The sequence below is a fragment of the Vipera ursinii genome (genome assembly GCF_947247035.1).
Source record: "Vipera ursinii genome assembly, chromosome: 2".
Classification (NCBI taxonomy): Eukaryota; Metazoa; Chordata; class Lepidosauria; order Squamata; family Viperidae; genus Vipera; species Vipera ursinii.
Window position 1 is genome coordinate 253,445,012 of NC_139513.1, and position 22,295 is coordinate 253,467,306.

At 35.9% G+C, this 22,295-nt stretch overlaps 1 protein-coding gene across 1 annotated transcript in view; it reads left to right on the top strand.

Annotated features, from left to right (window-relative positions):
* Positions 1-22,295, top strand: part of KIAA0825 — a 173,168-nt gene that overhangs the window by 43,710 nt on the left and 107,163 nt on the right. Inside the window, exons 12-16 of the mRNA XM_083354585.1 lie at positions 487-626; positions 11,251-11,439; positions 12,519-12,752; positions 14,028-14,436; positions 19,573-19,732. Of these exons, the coding sequence (XP_083210711.1) occupies positions 487-626; positions 11,251-11,439; positions 12,519-12,752; positions 14,028-14,436; positions 19,573-19,732 (1,132 nt within the window). The remainder of the gene's footprint in view (positions 1-486; positions 627-11,250; positions 11,440-12,518; positions 12,753-14,027; positions 14,437-19,572; positions 19,733-22,295) is intronic.

A 22,295-nucleotide genomic window follows, 5' to 3' on the forward strand; every position in this document is an offset into this window, starting at 1 on the left:
AGATGTCTATTAAACACATGTCTTTTATAGCTTCTTCTAATACTGAAAATAGATATTTTAGATAAGTACTTCTTTGTATGACTAAATATATAATTATGCTGTAATTCTGCTTTAATTATGACTTTAGACTTCATTTCAAATATTTATGGCAATAATTCTAAACAAAAATAACACTGAATTATACTAAAAGATCTCTTATTTATAGAAGCATCAAAGCAATGTTTGGCTCATGAAACAAGAGAATTAATAGTACCAATAAAGAAAGTAAGTGAGGTTGCCTTGTAACTGTTATAGATTTATTATTAATTTGGCAAATGTTAACCTGCTTTTAGCTAGTTAAGATAAATGTAATTCCTTCCCCCAACAGCCTTATAGTAAGCAGACTTGAGGAATTAGAGTTTAAAGAAATTAGCATTAACCTATGCTTTAAGGCTGTTGATTTCACAGGTAAATTAAATATTCTGTATGTATCTTTCATTTTGAAAGAACAACATCAGCTGGAGAAATGACAACTCAGGGTCATCTGAAGCTACTATTATCCCAGCCATATTGTAACTGGAACTTGCTTTTGCGAACACTGCTACATCATGATTGCCTGTTAGTGAAAATTTTACTGAGAAGTTTTAGTAAGTATTGATTTTATCATGTTTCTAATAATGTAAATGTGCAAACATAATTATATTTTTCATAGTTTTAACCCTAAGCCTTTAAATTAATTGAATATTAATAGGAGAATTTTATGATATTGTGGAATCAAAATAACAAATAATCAAAGCTGCATTGTTTATTAGACAGTTTGTACTAGAGGGGTCTCTTCTAAAACTATTGTGAAAGACCCTCCTGCACACAAAGAGATGCATATTTATACATTTCAGAATGAGGCAAAAATGATGCAGGCACATGTATACATATGTAATAGAAGATATAAAATATATATTTATATATTTTAAATGCTGCTCATCTCACCTACTCTCACCCACCAGCAACAATATTTATGTCACCTATCTGTGACACAAATCTTCAATCCATGAAGATTTTAGCTGGACCCAGCCTCAGAGCCACTTACCTTCAAGAAGTTGAGCACCCTTTATCATGTTTATGAAAAATCTATGTTTTCTTTCTGCATCTTTCTTCAAATTATTTTGTTGGGGACATTTCCTAGAGGAAGCAGTACTAATTATTTTTGACTCTAGTTATTTGGAAGGAAGACAATTGCCACGAAGAAACAAGCCTAACTTACAACTGCCTTCTTTTTGAAGATAAAATCATTAGAATAGTTTGGCAGCTTTTCCTTTGGAAAAAAAGGAATATGATTGCTCATATTCTTCCAGATAAATTAGAAGTTATAAGTATTTTGTCTCTAAAGTGTATGCATAAGTAGTATTTGAATGAACAAAATATTAGGGTAACCATATATTTAACCTGAATCCTTTACATTGTGCTTGCATGAATTACTTAATTTATGAAATCAACACATGAAACCCAAGCTTATAATAGAATATTTGTCCTTTGAAAGTGAAAGTTTAGCATCTGAAAAGATTTAATTTTTTAAAATTTTATTAGATTTATATACCGCCCTTTCCCGAAGGACTCAGGGCGGTTTACAGGGCATTTTAAAATCACACCAATACAAAATACAAAAATTAAAAGACAATTAAAAAGATTAAATTATCCCTGAAAATAAAAACCCCTGTTAAAAATTCTCAGCCTGGGCCAGAGAGCTCAAAGAGCCAAGTCTTCAGGTCCCGGCGGAATGAACGCAGGTCAGGGGCAGTCCTGAGCTCCACAGGCAGCTGGTTCCAGAGGGCAGGCACACCCACAGAGAAGGCCCTCCCCCTGGGTGTTATCCGCCGGCAATCTTTTACAGTTTGCAGTTCCCAGCAAGTGTTCAAAACAGTAATAAAATCTAACACTTTATTAACCATTATTTTATCAGCACAATGAGTGTTCATGGACTTTCATGGCTTGAATTCATTCACAGAGATCAAGAAATCCCAATTTGAAAGGTGGCAAATTGACTATAAGAAGCTGCAACCAATGTAAATGTGAGTTAGTTGCCAAGCGCCCAAATTGCAATCATGTGATTGCAGACTGAAGTCAGTTTAAACATTTGATTACCTTCTGACCTTTAAAGCTGTTGCCCATATATATTCTCCTGAATGTACTGTAAACGCCGTGTCCTTTTCTCCTATCCTTGTGATGTATTTGTGGGCATCCTGCTTTCCTGTTCTTATTCTATCTTAGGTAGCTATTGGCTACTTACATGTTCAGCATCTCTGCCTTGGAAAATTTTAGCTCAGTGTATTTTCCACAGGTAACCCAATTCACTAGGCTTTGCTTACTGATCTAGTTCCTTAGGTTTAATTCTCATATGCTGCTAGCTGTCATCTGAGATATGTGTGGGAGTTGGAATGTGTGAGAGTTTCTCAGCTTTGGATACATGTTTACAGTCTGCTGCTGCTTTATATTCTGCCCAATATTCCACCCAGTCGTTATGAATACCTCAACAATTGGTCTGAGTGTTCGCTCAGGACCTCTCCAGGTAACCATCTCCTGAAATCCTTGTGCACAGACTTGCCTCTTAATTTTACAAAATTGATTGTGGTTTGTAGAATGGCTGTCTTGTTTTTTCAGAACTGGCCTTTCATACCATGTTCTTCAGTTTTTGAGCAACAGTATCATAATATATCAGTAAGCAAGATGGAACATATTTGTGATTTTTATCTAAACTTGTCTCTGCAACTTTGAGATAGGTGCATCCCTTACTGTATTTGTGTACAATAGTTTATATTTCAGGAGCAGATACAAATGTTGCAGACTTCTTCTCAAATATGACTTTACATCAGACAAATGAAAATACCATATGATAATATGTTCTATGTTTATAATATGGAATTGTCCGGCAATTGATATTTTTGCATTGGTGGACAGTAGCAACTGCTATTGTTTTCGTGCAGGTCTGGCATCTCATGAACTGCCTTTTTACTGCATCAGTGGGTTAGGACGCTGAGCTTGTCGATCAGAAGGTCGGCAGTTTGGCGGGTTGAATCCCGAGTGCCACGTAACAGAGTGAGTGCCTGTTACTCGTCCCAGCTTCTGCCAACCTAGCAGTTCAAAAGCATGTAAAAATGCAGGTAGAAAAATAGGGACTAGTACGGTGGGAAGGTAACAGTGTTCCGTGTGCCTTTGGCATCTAGTCATGCCGGCCACATGACCACGGAGACATCCTTGGACAAGCGCTGGCTCTTCAGCTTTGAAACGGAGATGAGCACCGGCCCCTAGAGACGGATACGACTAGCATGCATGTGTGGGGGAACCTTTACCTTTACCTTTATAGAACTCCTGCTTTGTGCACTCCCTCTGTATCTACTTTTTACCCAGTTCTTAACTTTATCAGGAAGAATCAGTATACAATTTGGTTACTCCCTGGTTGCTTAGACAAATATGTTCTTCACTCCTTTGTAAGCAGCCATTAGTCATTGTAACTGCTGTTCACAGAATGCCAGCTTCCTAAAGGTAGACCATACTGGCTTCCAATCCCTGCATCTCACCAGTTTTCAGAATTATTGGCTGCTCTGAGGTTGCCATTATTCTTTCTATGTTGCAAAATGGGACAAGTACATCTTTGAACATAGAACCTTGTCTTTTATAATAGATATTTCAGTATTCTCTTTGTGATCCTGGGGCTTGGATGTTTGTCAGTACAGATTAACTTAACTGCCATTTCAGAATTGCAACGATTGTTTTATTTTTTCCCCCTTTTCATTCATTCATGAAACATTTCCTTAAAGGGTTATCTGACGTTTGCTTCCCATAAAGCCGAATGCATAACGTTGTCTCATTCTTATTCCTCAACAATCCTTTTAAATCAGGATTTCATTTGCGTTAAGGTGGCTTTTACTCGTGGTTCCTGCTTTGGCCAACAGGTCTAGTGTATATTTTATGCTTTTGATGTGATCATTTATTTTCTTGAATGATGAGAAAGATATACTATAGCAAATTATCTCCTTCATGGTAAAGGTGATATCTGATTCTCATATTAAATAATATTTAATATTTGTTAATTTTACCCATTACCCAGCTATGCCATTAGAATCTTCTCTCCATATACTGCAGGGGTGTCAAACTCAATTTCATTGAGGGCCGCATTAGCATTGCGGTTGCCCTCAGGGGGCTGGGTGGGTGTGGCCTCCTGGGTGGGCATAGCCAGCTCTACATTGTTTGCATCAAGGGTGCCTATGGGGGCCTGGGCAGGAGTGGGACAGATCTGAGGATCTCTGGCAGAAGGAGGGTCTCTGGGCCAGAGCCAAGGCAGTGCGGCCGTTCCCTCACTGTTTTCAGGATGGCTTTGTGGGCCACATGAAACTACTTCGTGGGCCGGATCCGGCCCCCCAGGCCTTGTGTTTGACATGTCTGATATACTGGATGTCCACAGGACCTTATCATTTAATATCTAAAACTAAGCCCTTTTCCAGGATTCTGCATCTATTTATTGATTACTAGGATTGGAATAAAAACCTTGCAGTCTCAATCTGTAGCATGGTTAGCATTCCTTTCCCTGTAAAGCAGCAACCTAGAGATAATCTTCCGCTTTCATCCAGGATATTAGTATTCCATTTTCATCCAAAACTACCTAGCCAGGAGAGATACTATGTTTAGCTGTCTTTATGTAAAATGATACCTTTCTTTATACCGGTATGTGTATATAAGACCTTTCATTTATGTACACAGCCAGCAGGAGGCTATATGGAATTATAGCAATTTATACAGTGGTCACCTATTTCCAAGTCTCTTGAAATAAGAGGATTTAAAATACTGTAAAATAGTTTGTGAATCTGGGGACCTTAGATCTTAACATGCAATATTCCAAGACAGCAGCATTACAGAGGTTTTTTTTCCCTTAGTCACCTCCTCTGTAGATGATGGAGAGTCGTGTAAAGCCATAGTAGGGAGCAAATAGAAGTTGTTATGAAGAGCAGGCAACTGGGTAAATGTATAGTGAGCAGCTAGACATCTAAGCATATTTTATGTAAGCTGTATGTCAGTTTCAGTCATTAACAAAATCAGTCCATTTGGTGCTTTTGTGATGGTGCAACAAGCTCGACGGGATGTAGTCATCAGCAACTGAGGTACAAATAACATTGTTCTCTGATAAATTGGAGCAAGAAGTAGAAGACTACCTTAAAGTCACCAAGGAAGGACTATTGTTATCACCAAGGTGTTATGCAGTGACTAGATTCGGGGAAGGCAGTCCAACCCTCTTTGGGGGAATTGTACATGAATAGCACAATTTAAGCTCAGTCTGCTTTGTAATTATACTGTGGACATTTGCACATAATGAATGCCCTGATATTGATTTGTGAATCATTCAAATGGGCATGCAGGTTAGGCATAGCGGTCTTCTACTGTTACAAGCTGGAAAACTAGTATTCTCATCAACATCTCATCAATATCTCTAATAGCTCTTTGTGCTTTATAGGAATCAAGTCCTAATTGTTCTGCTTATAACTGTGGCTGCCATGAGGGATTTTTAATTGTCTAAAAATATATTTTATGAATGATGGGGAAGGAATTGCATCAACTTTGATGTTATCAGCAGAGCCTTTCTGGCTAGAGCTTGGCCTTGAATAAGAATGGCCACTATGGATACTTGATTGTTGCCTAGCAGCCTTGCAGAGTCATTTGCTTTTATCTTGCATGCTCTTTCCATTCCGCTTTTATCTTTCTAGCTTCCAACAAGGAAAAAATACCAATGTCCTTGAAAACACAAAAAGGTGTATTATGGAACCTTCCCAGATAAACCCTCATTCTCAAGAACATTAAGGGAAATGTGGCATATTTGAAGGTAAGGCTTGTCCTTGTAATTTAGCATAGCTAGTTGGCCACTCATTGAATTTGCTACAAGAAACGCATGTCTTCTTAGTAGCAGTATGATGCTCCATTAGAACATTTTGTGGAATTGCCCCACTGTTGACATTGATGAATCAGGGGAACTTTCTATTGTTGTATACATAACTTGCTGTATGAGAGTTATGGCTTTTAATGTAACCATTAACAGTTGATCATACATGGATATTGTTAGTGCAGTCTTGAGGAAATTATTGACCACCACATCCATATCAAGGATTTAGAATCTGATTTTATTTTCCTATCTTCAGTTGGAACTTATCTTCCAAAATTGTTAACTCTCTCAATCAAGTAAGGTATGATTACTGGTTGAACAAGCAGTTGACTTAAATGGTGGGATATTGCTGTTGATATTGTTCTTACTAGAACACAGGAGACTTTCACAAATAAAGGTGAATGTATGTGTCCTGGGATAATGTTGCATGATCCAGTCTGAGTCGGTCACTGGAACCAGAGGTTTTGTCTTCCGAGCTTTTGGACTCTTGCTGGATTCCATCTTCAGGGAACTTTTTTCTAGCAAAGTCTGGTATTTATAGTGCCTGTTGTAAGTGGCTTTTTAGATGTTGATTGGGGTGTGTTGATGGCTGGCTTTTAAGTCATTAGGTGTCGTTTGCTTGTGCTGCTCAATCCTAATCTTCTAAGTACTGGTGGTGGTAAATCAGGACTCCTGTTGATTGATGATGGGCCTGTTTTCTAGGCTTCAGTCACTTCCCTGGCTATTTTTGTGTCTGCTTGTCCAACAGTCTTAGTAGCTTCAAAATAAAATGTGTGTCCTTGTTCATTGCAGTGTGAGGCTAACAATGGATTCGTTTGTCCTCATCTGATGCTCACTTGTGTTCTTGCAATCTGGTGATTAGCTTCCTCCCCGTCTGTCCTACATAGTCACAGGGCCAATCCATGCAGTGAATTTGGTAGATTACATTGGAAGTAATCAATTTTTACAATACACAATTTGTCCTTGTATGGTAGCCTCTGGGTGGTATGCGATGCCCACTTTCAGATCTCAGAAGCTGCATTCTACAGCTTCTGAAATGTTTTTGATGTATGGCAGGGTATGCCATGTAGTTGGCCTTGTACCTTGTTTCTACCTTTTTCTCTTGCAATCCCTTTCTCTCCAGTTTTTCTGCTTGCGGGGTGGTTAGGAAAAAAGCAAATTCTGTAGGTATTTTCTCCTTTACTTGACCCCCTCATTGCCCCTCCCCCAGCGGAGAGATTAGAAAGGAAGAGATTTCAAGAGAGTAAGTTTTGTCCAATGCAATAATGCCAGTGGTGGGACATGATCAGGCAATGGAGATATTGCTTATAGAAATTACTTGTTTTTGTTCTCTCGGCCTCCCTCACAGAGCAGAGAGATAGAGACAAAGGGATTTCAAGAGAGTAAGGTATTTGCATAACTCACTTGTGGCTCCCAACCTTGGCCTGGGGTGTAATTGCATTGTTTTCAATGTGTGCAATCAGACACTCAAGCCTTCCAAAGGTTGGAGGAGTGGTTAGGAAGCAAACAAAACTAGAGATGTGAAACTAGCTAGCCTTGTCTCTTTCCAGCTAGAAAGCACAGTTGCAATCATGTGATTTCCCATTTAATGACTGCTTTGCATAGCGGCAGAGTTGCCCCTCCCAGTTGGGGTCATTAAGCAATGGCTATCTGCATCAACTGATGCCTTTTTGTGGTAATCCTTTTTTTATTGCTAGCTTATTCAAAACTAACTGGGAACCACACCTATGAGCATTAGACCATGCTTCCTGCCAAATCTGCCTGCAGTTCTAAAAAAGCCTAATGCGAGCTTTGTGCAGAGACTTTCCTTGGCTCCTCCCCTTGTTGCTTCTACTTATAATATTTCTAGTCCGAGTAGAAGAAATAGTAATTGTACAATCTTACAGTATTTCAACTATGTGCACTTAGCCACCTAAACTAAGGTAAAGGAAGAACTATAAGGTACTAGAATTGGCCAAAGCAAGGGGGAAAAGTGGCCCCTTCTAAAAGCTCTTGAAAATGGCCCTGGAAAGGTAAAAAAAAAATCTTGCTTCAAGTGAACAGGCAATAGTGGAGAGAATATGTTATAGGCAGTTATTTCTCAATGTTAAGAATTATGGGTTCAGAGAAGGCAATTCATCTATTATACAGAGAAATTATCGGAGAATGTGAAAGAAGAAAGGATATGTTTTCCCTTTTCTATGCTCACCATACTACTACCCGCTAATGATATATTAAGGTGCCTTATACTACTCGGTTTGTTCATTTATCTGAGCTGTCTCTTCTTACTGATGGCAATTCACAAGAGTGTCAGGCAGCTACATCATCTATTATCTGATCCCTTTAAAGCAGTGATAAAAAACATTTTTTAGGAGACAAAAATCTGCTACAGCATTGGAGGTTGCCATTTCATGTACAGTATCTAGACATGACTAAATGCCTAGATTTTTCTAAATTTACAGACTGGTTAGCGGTTACTTTATTTTTAAAATTGTGTTAGACTTCCTTTTTGTTGGAGCTTCAAATCCAATGGCACTGATTCTTTAGCATGTTATCATCTATTGACTACAAGGGAAAACTGCGTGTAATTTAAGAGTTAAAGATTTCCTATGTGTACACACTTTCTGTATGACTGTGCCTGCTCTTGTCCACGGGATCCTTAACCTGAAGTCAATTCCTTCTTTCTTTATTTCCAGACACATACCAGATTAATAACGTGTTCTTTTGACTCTCTCCTGATAAATATAGTTGACTAGATGCTAAGCTTTGTATATTCATAAATTATATTCTGTCTAAATAAATCTCCTCTCTGGTTTAGTTCTTAAACCTGCCTGTTCATTTAACCAATTTCTAAGGCCACATTTAATCCTTGCTCAGATCAGATTCCTATTCTCAAGAATGCTCAAATTGCATACGCAGTACAGTTTCTGACTGTTCCTTACAGTTCCCTTACCATTTTTGTGTGATTTTTACCTCAAAATGAAATAATTTATTCTCAGTAATTATAGATAAAGGTTTCAGGAACCTCATAAAAGAAATCTGGAGGACCAGTTATTATTTTGAGGCTGCAGGTTGCCCATTTCAGGCAGGTGTATTGTTTTTGCCTGCAGCTCTGTCACGGAACTATTATCAGGCTCTTATTTCCGGACAACTAAAAGCTTGAACAGAACTATTTCTGTTACGATCTTTGAGCATACGCATACATACACACACACATACACAAACATAAAATGTATGTACATAAACACAGAAACATGCACAAAGTATATGTGTGACAAAGAATGCACACAATCTGAAAGTGGGTGGGTTGAACAAAAGCTAGTTTAATTTATTCCATTCCATTTTTAAAAAAAAATGAGCTATTTTACAGCTTCACTTTTGAAACAGCATATATAACTATATGAGTTTATATTTTATTATTTTATAATTTTAAACAATACAATATACTATACAGTTTGTTTATATTAATTTTTTTTATCCTGCCTTTTTTTGTTCAACTCAAGGAAATGAGTTTGGTTTTAATTCTGGCTTTAGTGGTATTTGAATAAATACTTAAAAAATAAATTGTATATTTAAAAACTATTAAAATTATTTAAAATATTTCAACATTTCAGAAATAATTCAATTTGTTGCATAGCAAATTTATTTTTGTGCAACCAGTGTTAATGATTTTTGTTCAACATGGTATCCACACAATTTTATCAATCCTGGACTATAGGTTGATAAATCTATAGATCCAATGCATAATTTGGCAGTTCTCCTAGATTTGTGACTCCTGTTCAAGGAGCAGGTGGCAGTTGTGGCTAGGAGAGACTTTTCAGAACTTTGTGTGCTGCACCTGTATCACAAAGCCCTGCACTCAGTCATTCATACTGTGATTATCTCATATCTGGATTATTGCAATAATAATGATACAAGAGCATTAGGAAGCTACAATTGGTCTGGAATGCAGTGGTGTGGACAGTTTTGGAGGCCCCTGAGGTGGCACAGGTAACACCATTGCTATGTGAGCTGCACTGGCTGCTGATCTGCTTCCAATTCAAGGTGTTGGTTATCACCTTTAAAGCCCTTTATGACATGGATCCAGTATATCTAGGAGAAGAGCCTTTTCTGCTATGGCCCCCTCCTCAGGCATATCCTGCCAAAGAAAATGAGGCTGGCCCCCACACTTCTGGCCTTCAGAAAGGTCCTTAAGACTTGGTTCTGCCAGTTGGCATTGACCCAATCAAGTTGGAAGTGATTGGTGCAGTGACAGAAGGTACTGCCCCCACTCCACATGAACCCTTGACTTCTTGCTTTTTTCTATTTAATTCTTGTAATTTTAAAAGCTTCCATATGTATAACTTTATTTTATGTTCTTATTGTATTGTATTGTAAGATGTCTACTGTAGAGTTGTGCTCTTTGGTAAGATGAGCAGCATATACATTTAATAAATAAACCCTACACACAAACATATTACATACTACACATCTTGCACTCATATGACTCTGGCTGCTTACAATCTGGTAAAGCAATGTTCTAAAAGATTAAAACACTAAGCAATAAATATAACACTAATAGAGAAATACTAAGATGGGTGGTATACAATGGAGTAAAGGTGGATCTTCTATTTAATCCAGTTACTACCTCCAGGATGACACACCCACATCTGGGCCGCAGGCTAACCGGCAGAGTCAGATTATAAGGGTCTTATGGAAGGCCAAGAGGATGGGAGGGATCTCACTTGGAGAGATACAACATTCCAGAGGGCAGAAGCCACAGCAGAAAAAGGCTTTTCTCCTGGACTCCTCAGCTGGAATTCCTTGGCTGACAGAAAACCCCTTCTGCCAGCATGAGTGGGGCAGACGAAGCCCATTAAGTAGCTTGGATCCATGGATCTCTTGAGTAATAGCATTTTTTCTAAAAAGAAATTAAAGTATGAGTGCACGCAGAAATTGAGACAAAATTAAGTAATTAAGAATTAAGGAAGGTTTGATTGATTAGGATTTAATCCTGATTGATTGATTGATTGATTGATTGATTGATTGATTGATTGATTAGGATTGAGTTGAGTGGGGAATGCTCTTGTGGAGGGGGGAGGCTTTCATAGTTTTCTTATACTTCTGCAAACTTGATTCCTCCAAGAGATGATATCTTTCTCTTGTTTCTTAATTACTCAATTGAGACAAAACTAAGTAATTAACTTAATTACTTTGTCTCAGTTGAGTAATTAAGAAACAAGAAAAAGGGAAAGAAAAATAGGGATGGGGTAATGGACTCTAGGATTATTTAGATTAAATCCTAATCAACCATAATCCTGTTAGAATGTATGGACTTACTGGAACTTTTATTGTATAACTTTTTGTTTTTCTTTCTTTTCTTTTTCCAGAATCAGAATTATCTAAAAGTAATGAACAAAGTACTTGCCTAGACAGGAAAGAGAACAATGAAATCAATCTAGCTGAAGCAATATTCACAATATTGTCTTATTGCACTTTATCTCCCAAATCTCTTGGTGATGTCCTTCAGAACTACATGGAAAAAGAACTCATGTGGGATTTCTTACATAATATATCAGGTATGTATAATTTAATAAAAATATATCTGGAATATTATATACTCAGTTTTCTTGATTTACAGATAGGGTGTGTTAAAACATAGATCTTAAACTATTCAATAATACAAGTGTTCTCTTTCCCACAAAGATACTAGAATAATTATGGCAAGGTAGTTTTAGAACTGAGTTGATACTGTTAAACATTACATTTGTTTTCATCAGTGAAAACAATATTATATAAAACATTAATTCTGCAAAAAATAATGTGGCATTTGGACAGTATCATTATTCCTCAGAACATTTACTTTCTGTCTGAGATATTTTGAAATACTACAGAAATTACTTCCTACTCATTTTGATATGTAGTACCCCTTGGCATTTTCAATTTGAACTTCATTTCAGGGATAAACTATATGAAATATTAATCATGTAGTTTGTTCTCATCACAGTGGGATGGATTGGGACACTAGCAGGGGAGAACTTTAGCTACTTGTTTTTCTGCAGGCCTCTCAGATTCACCCCGTGTCTGAGGCTTATTTTTTCATTTATGTCAGAGAAGCTTACATAACTCGCTCCTCAGTAAAATAGTATATGTTTAGTCTCATAAGAGCTGGGATTGTGCAGATGAGAGAACAATCTGGTGGTGTGGAACAAGTATCAGGTATTTTTTTAGAACTGTGCTTTGTATTTAAATTTTTGAACTTTTTCTTTTTTTTAGTCTCTTACCAAATACCTCCAGAGAATGATAATAATATGATGATAATAATAGACATTTTTCTAAATGTATGTCCACCAAAAATACTTAACAGTTGAACCAGGCATTGAAGCATTCTTAAATTTTAAAACAAACAAACACAAAAAGTATTGTGTTGGATGCTAGTAGTAATCATTTTTATTTTTTCTTTTAAAATGTTCCATTGAGAAAAATATATGATTAAAGTTACAATATTTATGCAATAAGGAAATTTAGTTCTGTAGGTTTAATTTATTATAAGAATCTAACATTAAAAACCAAATGAAACTTCATAAAAATCCTAATATACAAATTTACTCGACTCGGAGTTTACTTGTTTCGCTATCATTAATGCTTGTTTGTGAAGTTTCTAGTTGCAGTGAGTCAGAGCCAGAAGTTATCAAATGCCTGAAATCAACTTTGATTAATTCAGTTAACGGAACAATAAAGGAGGTAATCTCCTTGATGAATTCATGGGAACCAACAGAAAAATATGGCACCTATCTGCCTAATAAAACTGTTCCTGAAAGTTTGTTGAAAATAGTTCCAAAGGAATGGAATTACATTTATAAAGATGTGAAAACAGAAAAATCCGGGAAATGTAAGTATCTTTACTTAAACCTGTCAAAATATTAGTTAACCATTTAATGATAATATGTAAAAATGGAAGAGGTTTTGATAACGAATCCCTTGGTAACCACTTTATTGTGGTTTTTTAAGTTTATTAATATAATTGTTGACTTATTTATTAGAAAGTTAATGGGAAAATATGTATAATTTTAATAAAGAGGATACAGTCCCAGATGCAGCAAAGTAAATCATGTTCAAAGGGGAGGAAGAGCTCTTTACAACTGAATCTTGTGACTCTCTTCTGAGAATTCTTTGTTGTAGTTGAGCTCCATCATTTCCGAACTAAAGAACTACATTTACTCTCAGTATGTTGTTGCTTTAGCTTTTCCGCTGTAGGAGTTGATGACAGTTATTAAATGTTTGTAATTCACTTAAATGGATGTGTTAAAAATATTGGAGAACATGCTAAACCATAAAGCACAATTAAATAAAAACATTTACAATATTTTGGAAATATAGTGTAAAGTAGAAGCAATATGTACTCTTAGAATTAGTACTGAAATTGAATGAATGTTTGTAAATAGGTTAGGCAGAATAAGAAGTATTTTTTTCAATACAATCATGGTAGCAATGAATGTATGCCTCCAAGTACACTTATAGAATATCTTTTCTTCATATTGCTATAAATTGAATTAGCTTTCAGGCAACCAGAAAAAGTCATGTCAATGAGCTGGGTGGCCACGAAAATGTAATAAAGAAACAAACTAACGATATTGGCTGTTGTGAGTTTGTAACACCTTCAGCAGCAAGGGATGGATGCACTATTGTAGAAATATGATACGGCCTATTGAACGGAAAGAATTTGCTTCTGTAAAATTTCATACACATAATAACAAAATCATTTGTTTTTTTGTTCTGTAAATATTGTACACTGTAGCTTTATTAAAAAAAACAGTAAAAATATCTTGTCATGATAGCTAGCTACATAACCCAATATAAATATCTGATCTAATAAAGAGCAGATTAAACTTTCGAGAAAAGAATAAAATAAAAATAAAAATGCATTCCAAATGGGTCTCTGGCTGTTCCAGTGTTCACAAGTAGTGCCTAGTCTATATTAGATTTTTCCGCATGGTTGAAACAATGGTGATCAGGATGGCTCAGTCTCATAAACCACAATGGACAGATGGGTGAGAGAAATGTGTGATAGCTACAATTAAATTAAATTACCTTAATTTTAAAGGTTGTGACTCATTGTAAAATGAAACTTTAATCTTAATTATATCTGATTTCATTTTTCTTTCAGGTTTCACAAGGCTTGCTGCTCAAGCTCTATCTATTGTAATCAGCAAGTTACCTTCTGTAATAGCATGTTTGCCATCCCCAATTAAATATTTCTTTTTAATATCTGAGAAAAAAATACCATCAAAGTTTATTGAATCAGAGAAATATGGTTTTCTTGTCAAGACTTTGATTATAATTATGTGTCAGATATTTGAGGATGGAAACATCACAGAACTTTTAACGGGTGCAATTCTTGACAGATGGAGCCAAGAAAAGCTCAGTTTAGTTTGCATATGTTTGGAAACTATTATAGGAAAAAAGAAAAAGAATCCTAAACAAGTCATTTGTGAGATTATTCAGAGCATTGAACAGGAAAAACCAAACTGGATTGAAAAGCAACTACTAAAAGCAAAAAAACTGAGCACAAATTGGTAAGAAACATTGTTTTTCCTTTTTTTGTTGTTACTGCTGCTGCTGTTTAAGTATAGATTATGTTCAAATAGCTTATAATAAAATAGTTAATTATAATAAAGTAAAACAATTTATAATAGTCACATAAAACCAATAAATAAATAAATAAAAGTAGTTTCTACTGAGTTCCAAGAAAGTCTTCTTTAGAATAAATAGAAAACAAGAAAAATATTTTCCTTAGTTGTTCTTTCATTGCTTAAAAGTTTGACAATGAATTTTGCTATGGAGATTAGACCTCAGTAGCAGTGCTTTACATAGAAGCTTCCTACTGGGTTATAAGAGTGGTATGAAATAAGAACCTTTAATATTGAAATATGTACAATATTAAACATATACAATGATCTAGATTTAAAGGAAAATTGAAGCAATTCAGAAAAGCTTTAGAATATTTCACAATCAGTTTACAGTACTTAGAAGTTTTGTTAGGGGCTGAATGAAGTTAAATATTTTATGTCTTTCTGACTGATGTATTTTTATCCTCGACTGCTAATTATAAGAATACATGTGGCATGTGGCATACTTTCCAGGTGATACTAGATGATCCTGGAGTTCACTGTACTTTATTTCTGTTTTTACAGCAATTTCATTAATTTCTGAGGAAATAGTACAAATTCTCTCGAAAAAAAGCATGTGGATATTCTATTTGAGTCTTTTTAATTATTTAGTGGCCTAGACCCAGACTACTTCCACTTCCAGCTATCTTTAGACTGGACTGTAGGAGAGGTCATCTTTGAAACTCTTTGATGTCTTTCTGTCTTTGAAAGGTTTTCTGTCTCAAACATCTTGCCACAAAGCTTTACTACTTTGCCTGAATCCCTGGTCCCTTGAAGTAAATATGGGTGAATACATTGTTACGTTTCTTTATCATTGGGTTTCTTTCTTTCTGCCAACTAGTGTATAAGGAAGATGTAAATGCCATTGAGTCTCAGAGATCCAATGGAAACTTATAACCCAGCAAATCTAGTTCCTTTTTTGCTGATGTTCCAGACAGATTAAACTAAAAAAATAATAAAATGTAAAAAAATAATTCACATTTACCAACCAGGTTCCTCAATATGACCAAGTCTCACTTTGAAAATCTTTTTGAATTTTTTTTGTGTTTAATGCAATTTTCATTGTATTTTTTATTTTGCAGTAGGCTACTAATATTTCCCATTGAAATAATTGAGTTGTCTTGTACTATTGATATTTTGACTATTTCCCAAATAAATAAATTGAATTATTTCAGTGTGTTTTATATATGTGAATGGTCTTGACTGAAGAAATTGTTATATTGGTGATATAGAGTTAAATTTAGAAAGATGTATTTTTGATCATTGTTTAACTATCTATTGTTGTTATGTATCAGGAGGTGGTTTAATATCTGAGGCACTTTCCTATTTGGTAACATAATTTAGGCTGATTTACATGATTTACTTTCATCCTGCAGCCATAAAGCAGCATTTCAAAAGTGTATCTGATAAGGCAATGTTCTCTCACTCAGAAAAGAATCCTTGGCTTCCTGTGCTTCGGGGAAGGGCACACTGATGATGCTTATAGTTCTTGCCACATTTTTCGCAGAATAATCTGCTTGCAGGTTTTACTGTAAGAGCAGCCCATAGAATTCTCACCTTCCCATTTCATCCTATTCATTCTGTTTCTTCTATTCTGGCCTCTGTGGCTGCGCCACCGATTGAAGACACACTCTGCTGTGAAGGTGAGAGAACTTAATTATATGTTGATGGGATCTTCCATAGTACAGTCAGTCATGTCAAGCTTGACTGACATCAGTGGATAGTGCCATACTTTAAGGAAAGGTAATTTGTGTCCAAAATAAAAGCACAAGTCCTTACTTCTGAACACTGAAAATCTCCGGAAGAAGAAGAAAAGGAAGTGAAGCATCCACCAAAGTTAATTTTTCCCTGATATAATAGAGCTACTGGCAGTGGAATTATTAGATTAACCAATGCTGTGCATTCTCTACTCATAGGACTGTGAACTTTGCTCTAATATCTTCCTGTATCAGTGTCACTATTCTACTTCAGAAGGAAAAAAGAATTGGAACAGTTTTGAGAGCATTTGGAATCAATAGATTTGGTGCTTGTCTCCTCTAATTTGCTATCAGTGGGTGATTATCTGGTTGAGCACCAGAGGAATTTCTTTTCTTTTCTGTTCCTGTTGATACTGATTGGAGATGATGATGATGATATCTATTCAGTTGTGTTTGACTTTTGGTGCTTTTATAGGTTTCTTGCACTACTTCTTTGAGTTTTTCTGTGCTCTGACTGATTTCAGCTTTGATGGTGTCCAGCCACTGTTTGCTTTAGTGGCCTGGTTTCCTTTCACGGTTCCTACACTATAATCTACAATGCTAAAAATTATATTGTAGATTTAGTTAGTTAATTAGTTAGTTGCATTTATATCTTGTCTTCCATTGACCAATTTTTCCCACTAGAATTTTGTGGAGTAGCTTGGGCTGACATATTGTGGCTGGCTGCAAGTCACTTAGTGAATGTCCATAGATTAGGGTGCACTTGAACTAGGTTTTCTCAAGTCTTAGTCCAGCACTCTATATTGGCTGTTCATGGAATCCAGATTTAGGCACCAAGGATAGTTTCTTCCATGAACATTGGTATATATATCTACATTTTTCTTAAATCTTTTTAAAATCATTCTTAAGCTCAACCAGATCTTGCTGGATCAGCTTCAAGACTTCTACTTAAACCAGGATCTCTTTTAACAAGATAATTGAAGATTCCTTGCCATCTTTTCTGGCTCAGCAGGTAGTGAATTTAGTTGGAATTTAACTAGCTATTATCTTTTTGGGACTCACTTAAAACATTTAAGTTTTAATTTAAGCTTCACTTAAAACAAGATAATATATAATACAAAAAATTAATTACCCATTGATCAGAGTCTTTATGCACAGGGTCTGATAATACAGATATTTGAGAACCCTTAGTCAGGAGAGAAGGGAGAGACGTGCCTATAGTGCCATCTCAAAACTGGAAGTCCAGCATTGCAATTGTGTTAGTGCAGAATTCTGCGATAATCCTGGAGCTCATTGTTACTAAAGATGAAGTTCAAAGAATAGATTTCCTATATTTCCATTTACCCAAAGAATATAGGCAGTTGTATTGATTTCCATTAGTGAGCATGAATAGAAAGAAGATGAGTGTTCATCAACTTTCCAAAGGAAACTAACTTGTTTAGGGCCAACTTCCTCAGACAGGGAAAGCATCTTTTGAAATATGACACTTTGTCATATTTCTGGTTGGCACATCTCCATTTTGAATAAATGGCTACTTGAAGCCCCCCCCACAATTACAGTTTTCATCTAAATGAGGAAATATTAAGCAAGAAAGGAAAGTTTGTATTTAGGACATTGCCTTTTTACTATCTACCTGATACCTGATTTATTAAATTTGATTGTGTGTATTTTTATAAACTCTGTAGTATATTTTTGCATATGTTAAGAAAGTTAAAGTATCAAATGTAGTTTTGATTATATTTTGAAGAATATAATCTTAGCTTAATAAAATACTACAATTAACAGACATAAATTTCATATTCATAGAAATAGTGGACAGAGTATGTCTTGTACCTTACTTTAAACTATTACTAAAATAACCTTCACTTTATTGTTACCCTCCCCCCGCTCCTCCAAAAAATTATAACTTGTCAACTAAGATTGTGGAGAATACACAGTCTCAAAAGAAATGTCTGCTTTTCAATGTAATTTGTTGAGTTGAACATTATTATTTTTCATTATGGTGACCCTGAGTTGCCAGACTGGGTGCATATAAAGATTAAGATGAATGCAGTTATTCCTTGGCTGAGGTCTGCCTCTTTCAGGGCACATTCTCCCTAATGACATGATTGATAGGCAGTCCCAAATCTAGAGAGGAACTCATTAATCACAACACTGACTGAATCCAATCATTTGCTTCACCTGCACAGTGATGGACAGGAAAGGATACAGTTTGTGTGCTGACACTGAAACAGTCATTTGTCAGAGGGCTTCAACTTTTTCAATGTCATCCTGTAAGCAGCTTGACATAACATTCAGCTGCACTACTATACAACTTCAAAATACTACTTTTTAATTTTGCTATGTTGTAACGATGTATTTCTTTGCAAACGTTTAGATCAAATATAATTATTGTAATATTAATTACTGGGATCTACGCATGTACATGGGTCATGCAAATAGATTTAAATGTACTTAAATTTGTTACTTAAATCTAATATTTGTGCCTATGGTACTTTGTATGTTTATCTGAGAATGGGTCCAACTGAATTTAATGAAGCTTAATTCTGAGTTGACTTAAAGTACTAGAGTGCACTTGTAATAAGAATAAATACTTGGTATTCCTTGAGAATGTTGTACTATTGGCTCTACTATAATTAAAAATGTTGTAATAGCTTTGGAGTTTCTAAATTGCTAATTGAGGATTGATGCAATACTGTCATACAGTTTGAAACTTATAGTCAGTTCATAATCAATTAAATTATTATTATTAGAATGGGGATAGTTAGGTAAAGCAGCCCAGGTGTCACATGGAAAAAGGAAGTGCAAGCTTTTAACAATTTGTTGTTTTCCCAGATAGAAAATTGTTATAAAATTACTCAGTGAATAATATCTTGAAATTTTTTAAAAGGTAGATGCTTTTAAAAGCTTCATTTAATATAATGATTATGTGTGGTGTGTTGATTAGGATTTAAAATAATGTAACAGAATAAGAAACCAAGGTTACGTTATCGAAAGTGTGCTTTTTTGGTTAAGAATAATAGAAAGCATTTAATTGACATATTTTTACATTAAACATGTTTTTAATTTGAATTATTATGTTTTCTTTTTACTGGAATATTTGTTCATAAAGAGAGGACATATATAGTTAAAAATATAAGCAGAAAGGTAGTTGTGAAGAGTAAAAAGATATCTGCAAACTTACACTAAAGGATTTTTGGAAAATTGTGTTTCTATCGTTTTATCATATGATCACACTCTCTAAGGATCGAAGAGCCCAAATCAGGAAATGTAACTATATTGGTCTCCTGGATTAAGACACTATCTTTCGGTGCTTCGTATTGTAATACTTGTGCTTTCTTTTTAGTACAATTACTACTGCAAAAGATAGTAGGAGCTTAGAAGAGGAAACTATTGAGCTTGAATTGACTGAGCAGAAAATAAACATGATGGCCTTGGATATCTGCCACAAACCAGGTGGCAGTGAATACCTGAGGCAAATTTATCACATCATCCAGCTCAATGAGGTAGGGAAACGGCCTTTTTTACCGAGCAATTAGGTGTGTAGTGGCCTGAGGCAGCATCTGCTGGCAGCTAAGGGTTACTCAAGGAGGTGATAATGCTTCCTAAAGTCAATACCTGAGTCAATACCTCACTGGGCTACACTGTTCGCTTTAAGCTTTCCTGCATTTATTTATAAAAGGTTACTTTAGGGCATTATATGCCTTTTATTTAGGTATATAAACTCTGTCATGGTTCATTAACTGATTTCTGATTTCTAAGACTGACACAAAAAACATTCATGTAAGTATGTACAAATTCATTTTGTTTCCATTTGTTTTTGTTTTATTTTATTTCCAATGTATTTTAAGGAAAATTCGATTAACGTAATAGTTAAAAGAATATGAATGTGTACAGATTATATTTTAAAAAATATAAACTTATCAACCATAATCATTTATTTTTTTTCTTCAGTGAAAGTCAATTTATTTCAGCTATGTGCAAATTGCCCAATGAGTAAATAAGACAACTTTTATTTTTGAATTGACTTCTGAAGCATTTTTTATTTGTTACTTACAATACTGTCATTGCTAAGTTATGGGCCATTGCTGACTGATATATTAGATTCATGTGTATGCTTGTACTCCAAAACTATATAAATGAACACGATTGCTAATAGAATTTTTTGTTAGCTTTACATCACATGTGCTAGTTTCTGTAATCATGTCATTTAGGAGTAAAGCTTAAAAATGGAATTTGTAACTTGATTGCTCACTGTAACTTTGAGTACAATTTGTTCATTATTTAAGGAATTGCCATTTTGATTTGGGGCATAAATAAGTGGAAGAAAAAATAAACAATCACTCAACTATATAAAGCACTTTTTAAAACTTCTCCCAATCACTCATTCAATGTCTTAGTCCAGTGCCTAAAACTCAAGGGTCATATGTCTAGGGACCTTCAAAAAGCCAACAAGGGTGGGCCAGACTGAATTTTAGAGAAAACTGTTGCACAAAACAGATGCCACTAGAGAAGGATATGTCCTGAGTCCCTTCATAGAAATGTCATAGAAAGAGCATTCCAACTTTGTTGAATCTGGCGATCAGTAGGAATTAATATGAGTAGTATAAGCGGGTAAATTAATATGAGTAATGTATGCAGGTAAATCAACCCTGTGCCATAAATCAGTGGTTCCCAACCTTTCCAGCTTAGCATACCAGCAGGAGGGGAGAGATGATGGTTCTATGCAAGTGTCAGGCATGTGTGTGAGTACGCACAACTCAATTTGCACAAGTAGTGGGTGCTTTCACCTGCCACATGCACAAATGGAGCTTTGTGTGCAAGAGCAAGTGTCTGCTGCTCTCGCAAGTACCCACTGCTTGCGCAAGTGGAGCTGCGCGTAGGCCACTTGTGCAGCCTGGTTCTGAATGGGCTGCGGCCTGGTAGTGGGCTGAGGCCAGGGGGTTCTGGACCCCTGCCACAAAGGGTTTTGCAGATGACACTCAACACCTTGAATTCTTATCTGGAAGTCTTGGCAGCTCATAAAGTGGTAGTGCAGCATAGGTGCAATGATATGTGGCCATAGCTATCCACACTGGCACATTATGGCTAGTGCAGCTTCTGAATGACACTTAAGGACAAATCCAAGGCTTCTACCTGTTTCTTAAATAGGAGTCATAATTGCAGGAGGATTTCCAAATTATATTCCAGTTCTGCCTGGGGAAGTGGGTACCATCCTATCCAAGACTAAAGATGGAAGGTTCCTCAAAATATTGGCCCTAAAACCATTCAATCTTATTAGGGTTGAAAATAAGCCGTTTTCTCCCCATTCAGATTCCCCAAAGCTTCCAGACACTAAAGAGGAACCTTGGAATCAAAAGAGGCAGAGATATACAATTAATATTATCAGAGTTCAATGACAGTTCAACTCATGCCACTTGATGACTTCACAGTGGTTTTATGTAAACTTTCAATAGGATTAGGAGTTTACAGCCTGAAGTATCCCACAAAACAAATTCCTAGGGTTTAACCTTCCTCTCCACCCAACAACTGGAAAAGTCCTGTGAGGGAGGAAGAAAACTACAACATCATCCCACCTCTCTAAATCAGTCCAGAAAGATACCATGATCAAGGGTAGTTAAAAGCCATTGTCAGATCAGGAAGGGCTAGGATAAGAGTACCACTGCCATCCTGACTCCTCCAAGGTTATCCACAAATGCAGTCAATGCTGTCTTATTGCTATATTTAGGCCTGAATTCTGTTTGAAAAGAATCAAATAATTTGTTTCTTCCAGAATCTATTGAAGCTGAAGCTCAACTACCAATTGTAGTAACTGGGAGAGGGAGTAGTAACTGGGAGAGGGATCTTAGAGTCCTAGTGGGCAATCACTTAAATGTGAGCCAGCAGTGTGCTGCAGCTACCAAAAAAGCCATCACAATGCTAGGCTGCATTAACAGAGGGATAGAATCAAGATCACGTGAAGGGTTATTACCACTTTAGAATGCTTTGGTAAGGCCACACTGCATCCAGTTTTGGTCACCACGATGTAAAAAAGATGTTGAGACTCTAGAAAGAGTACAGAGAAGAGCA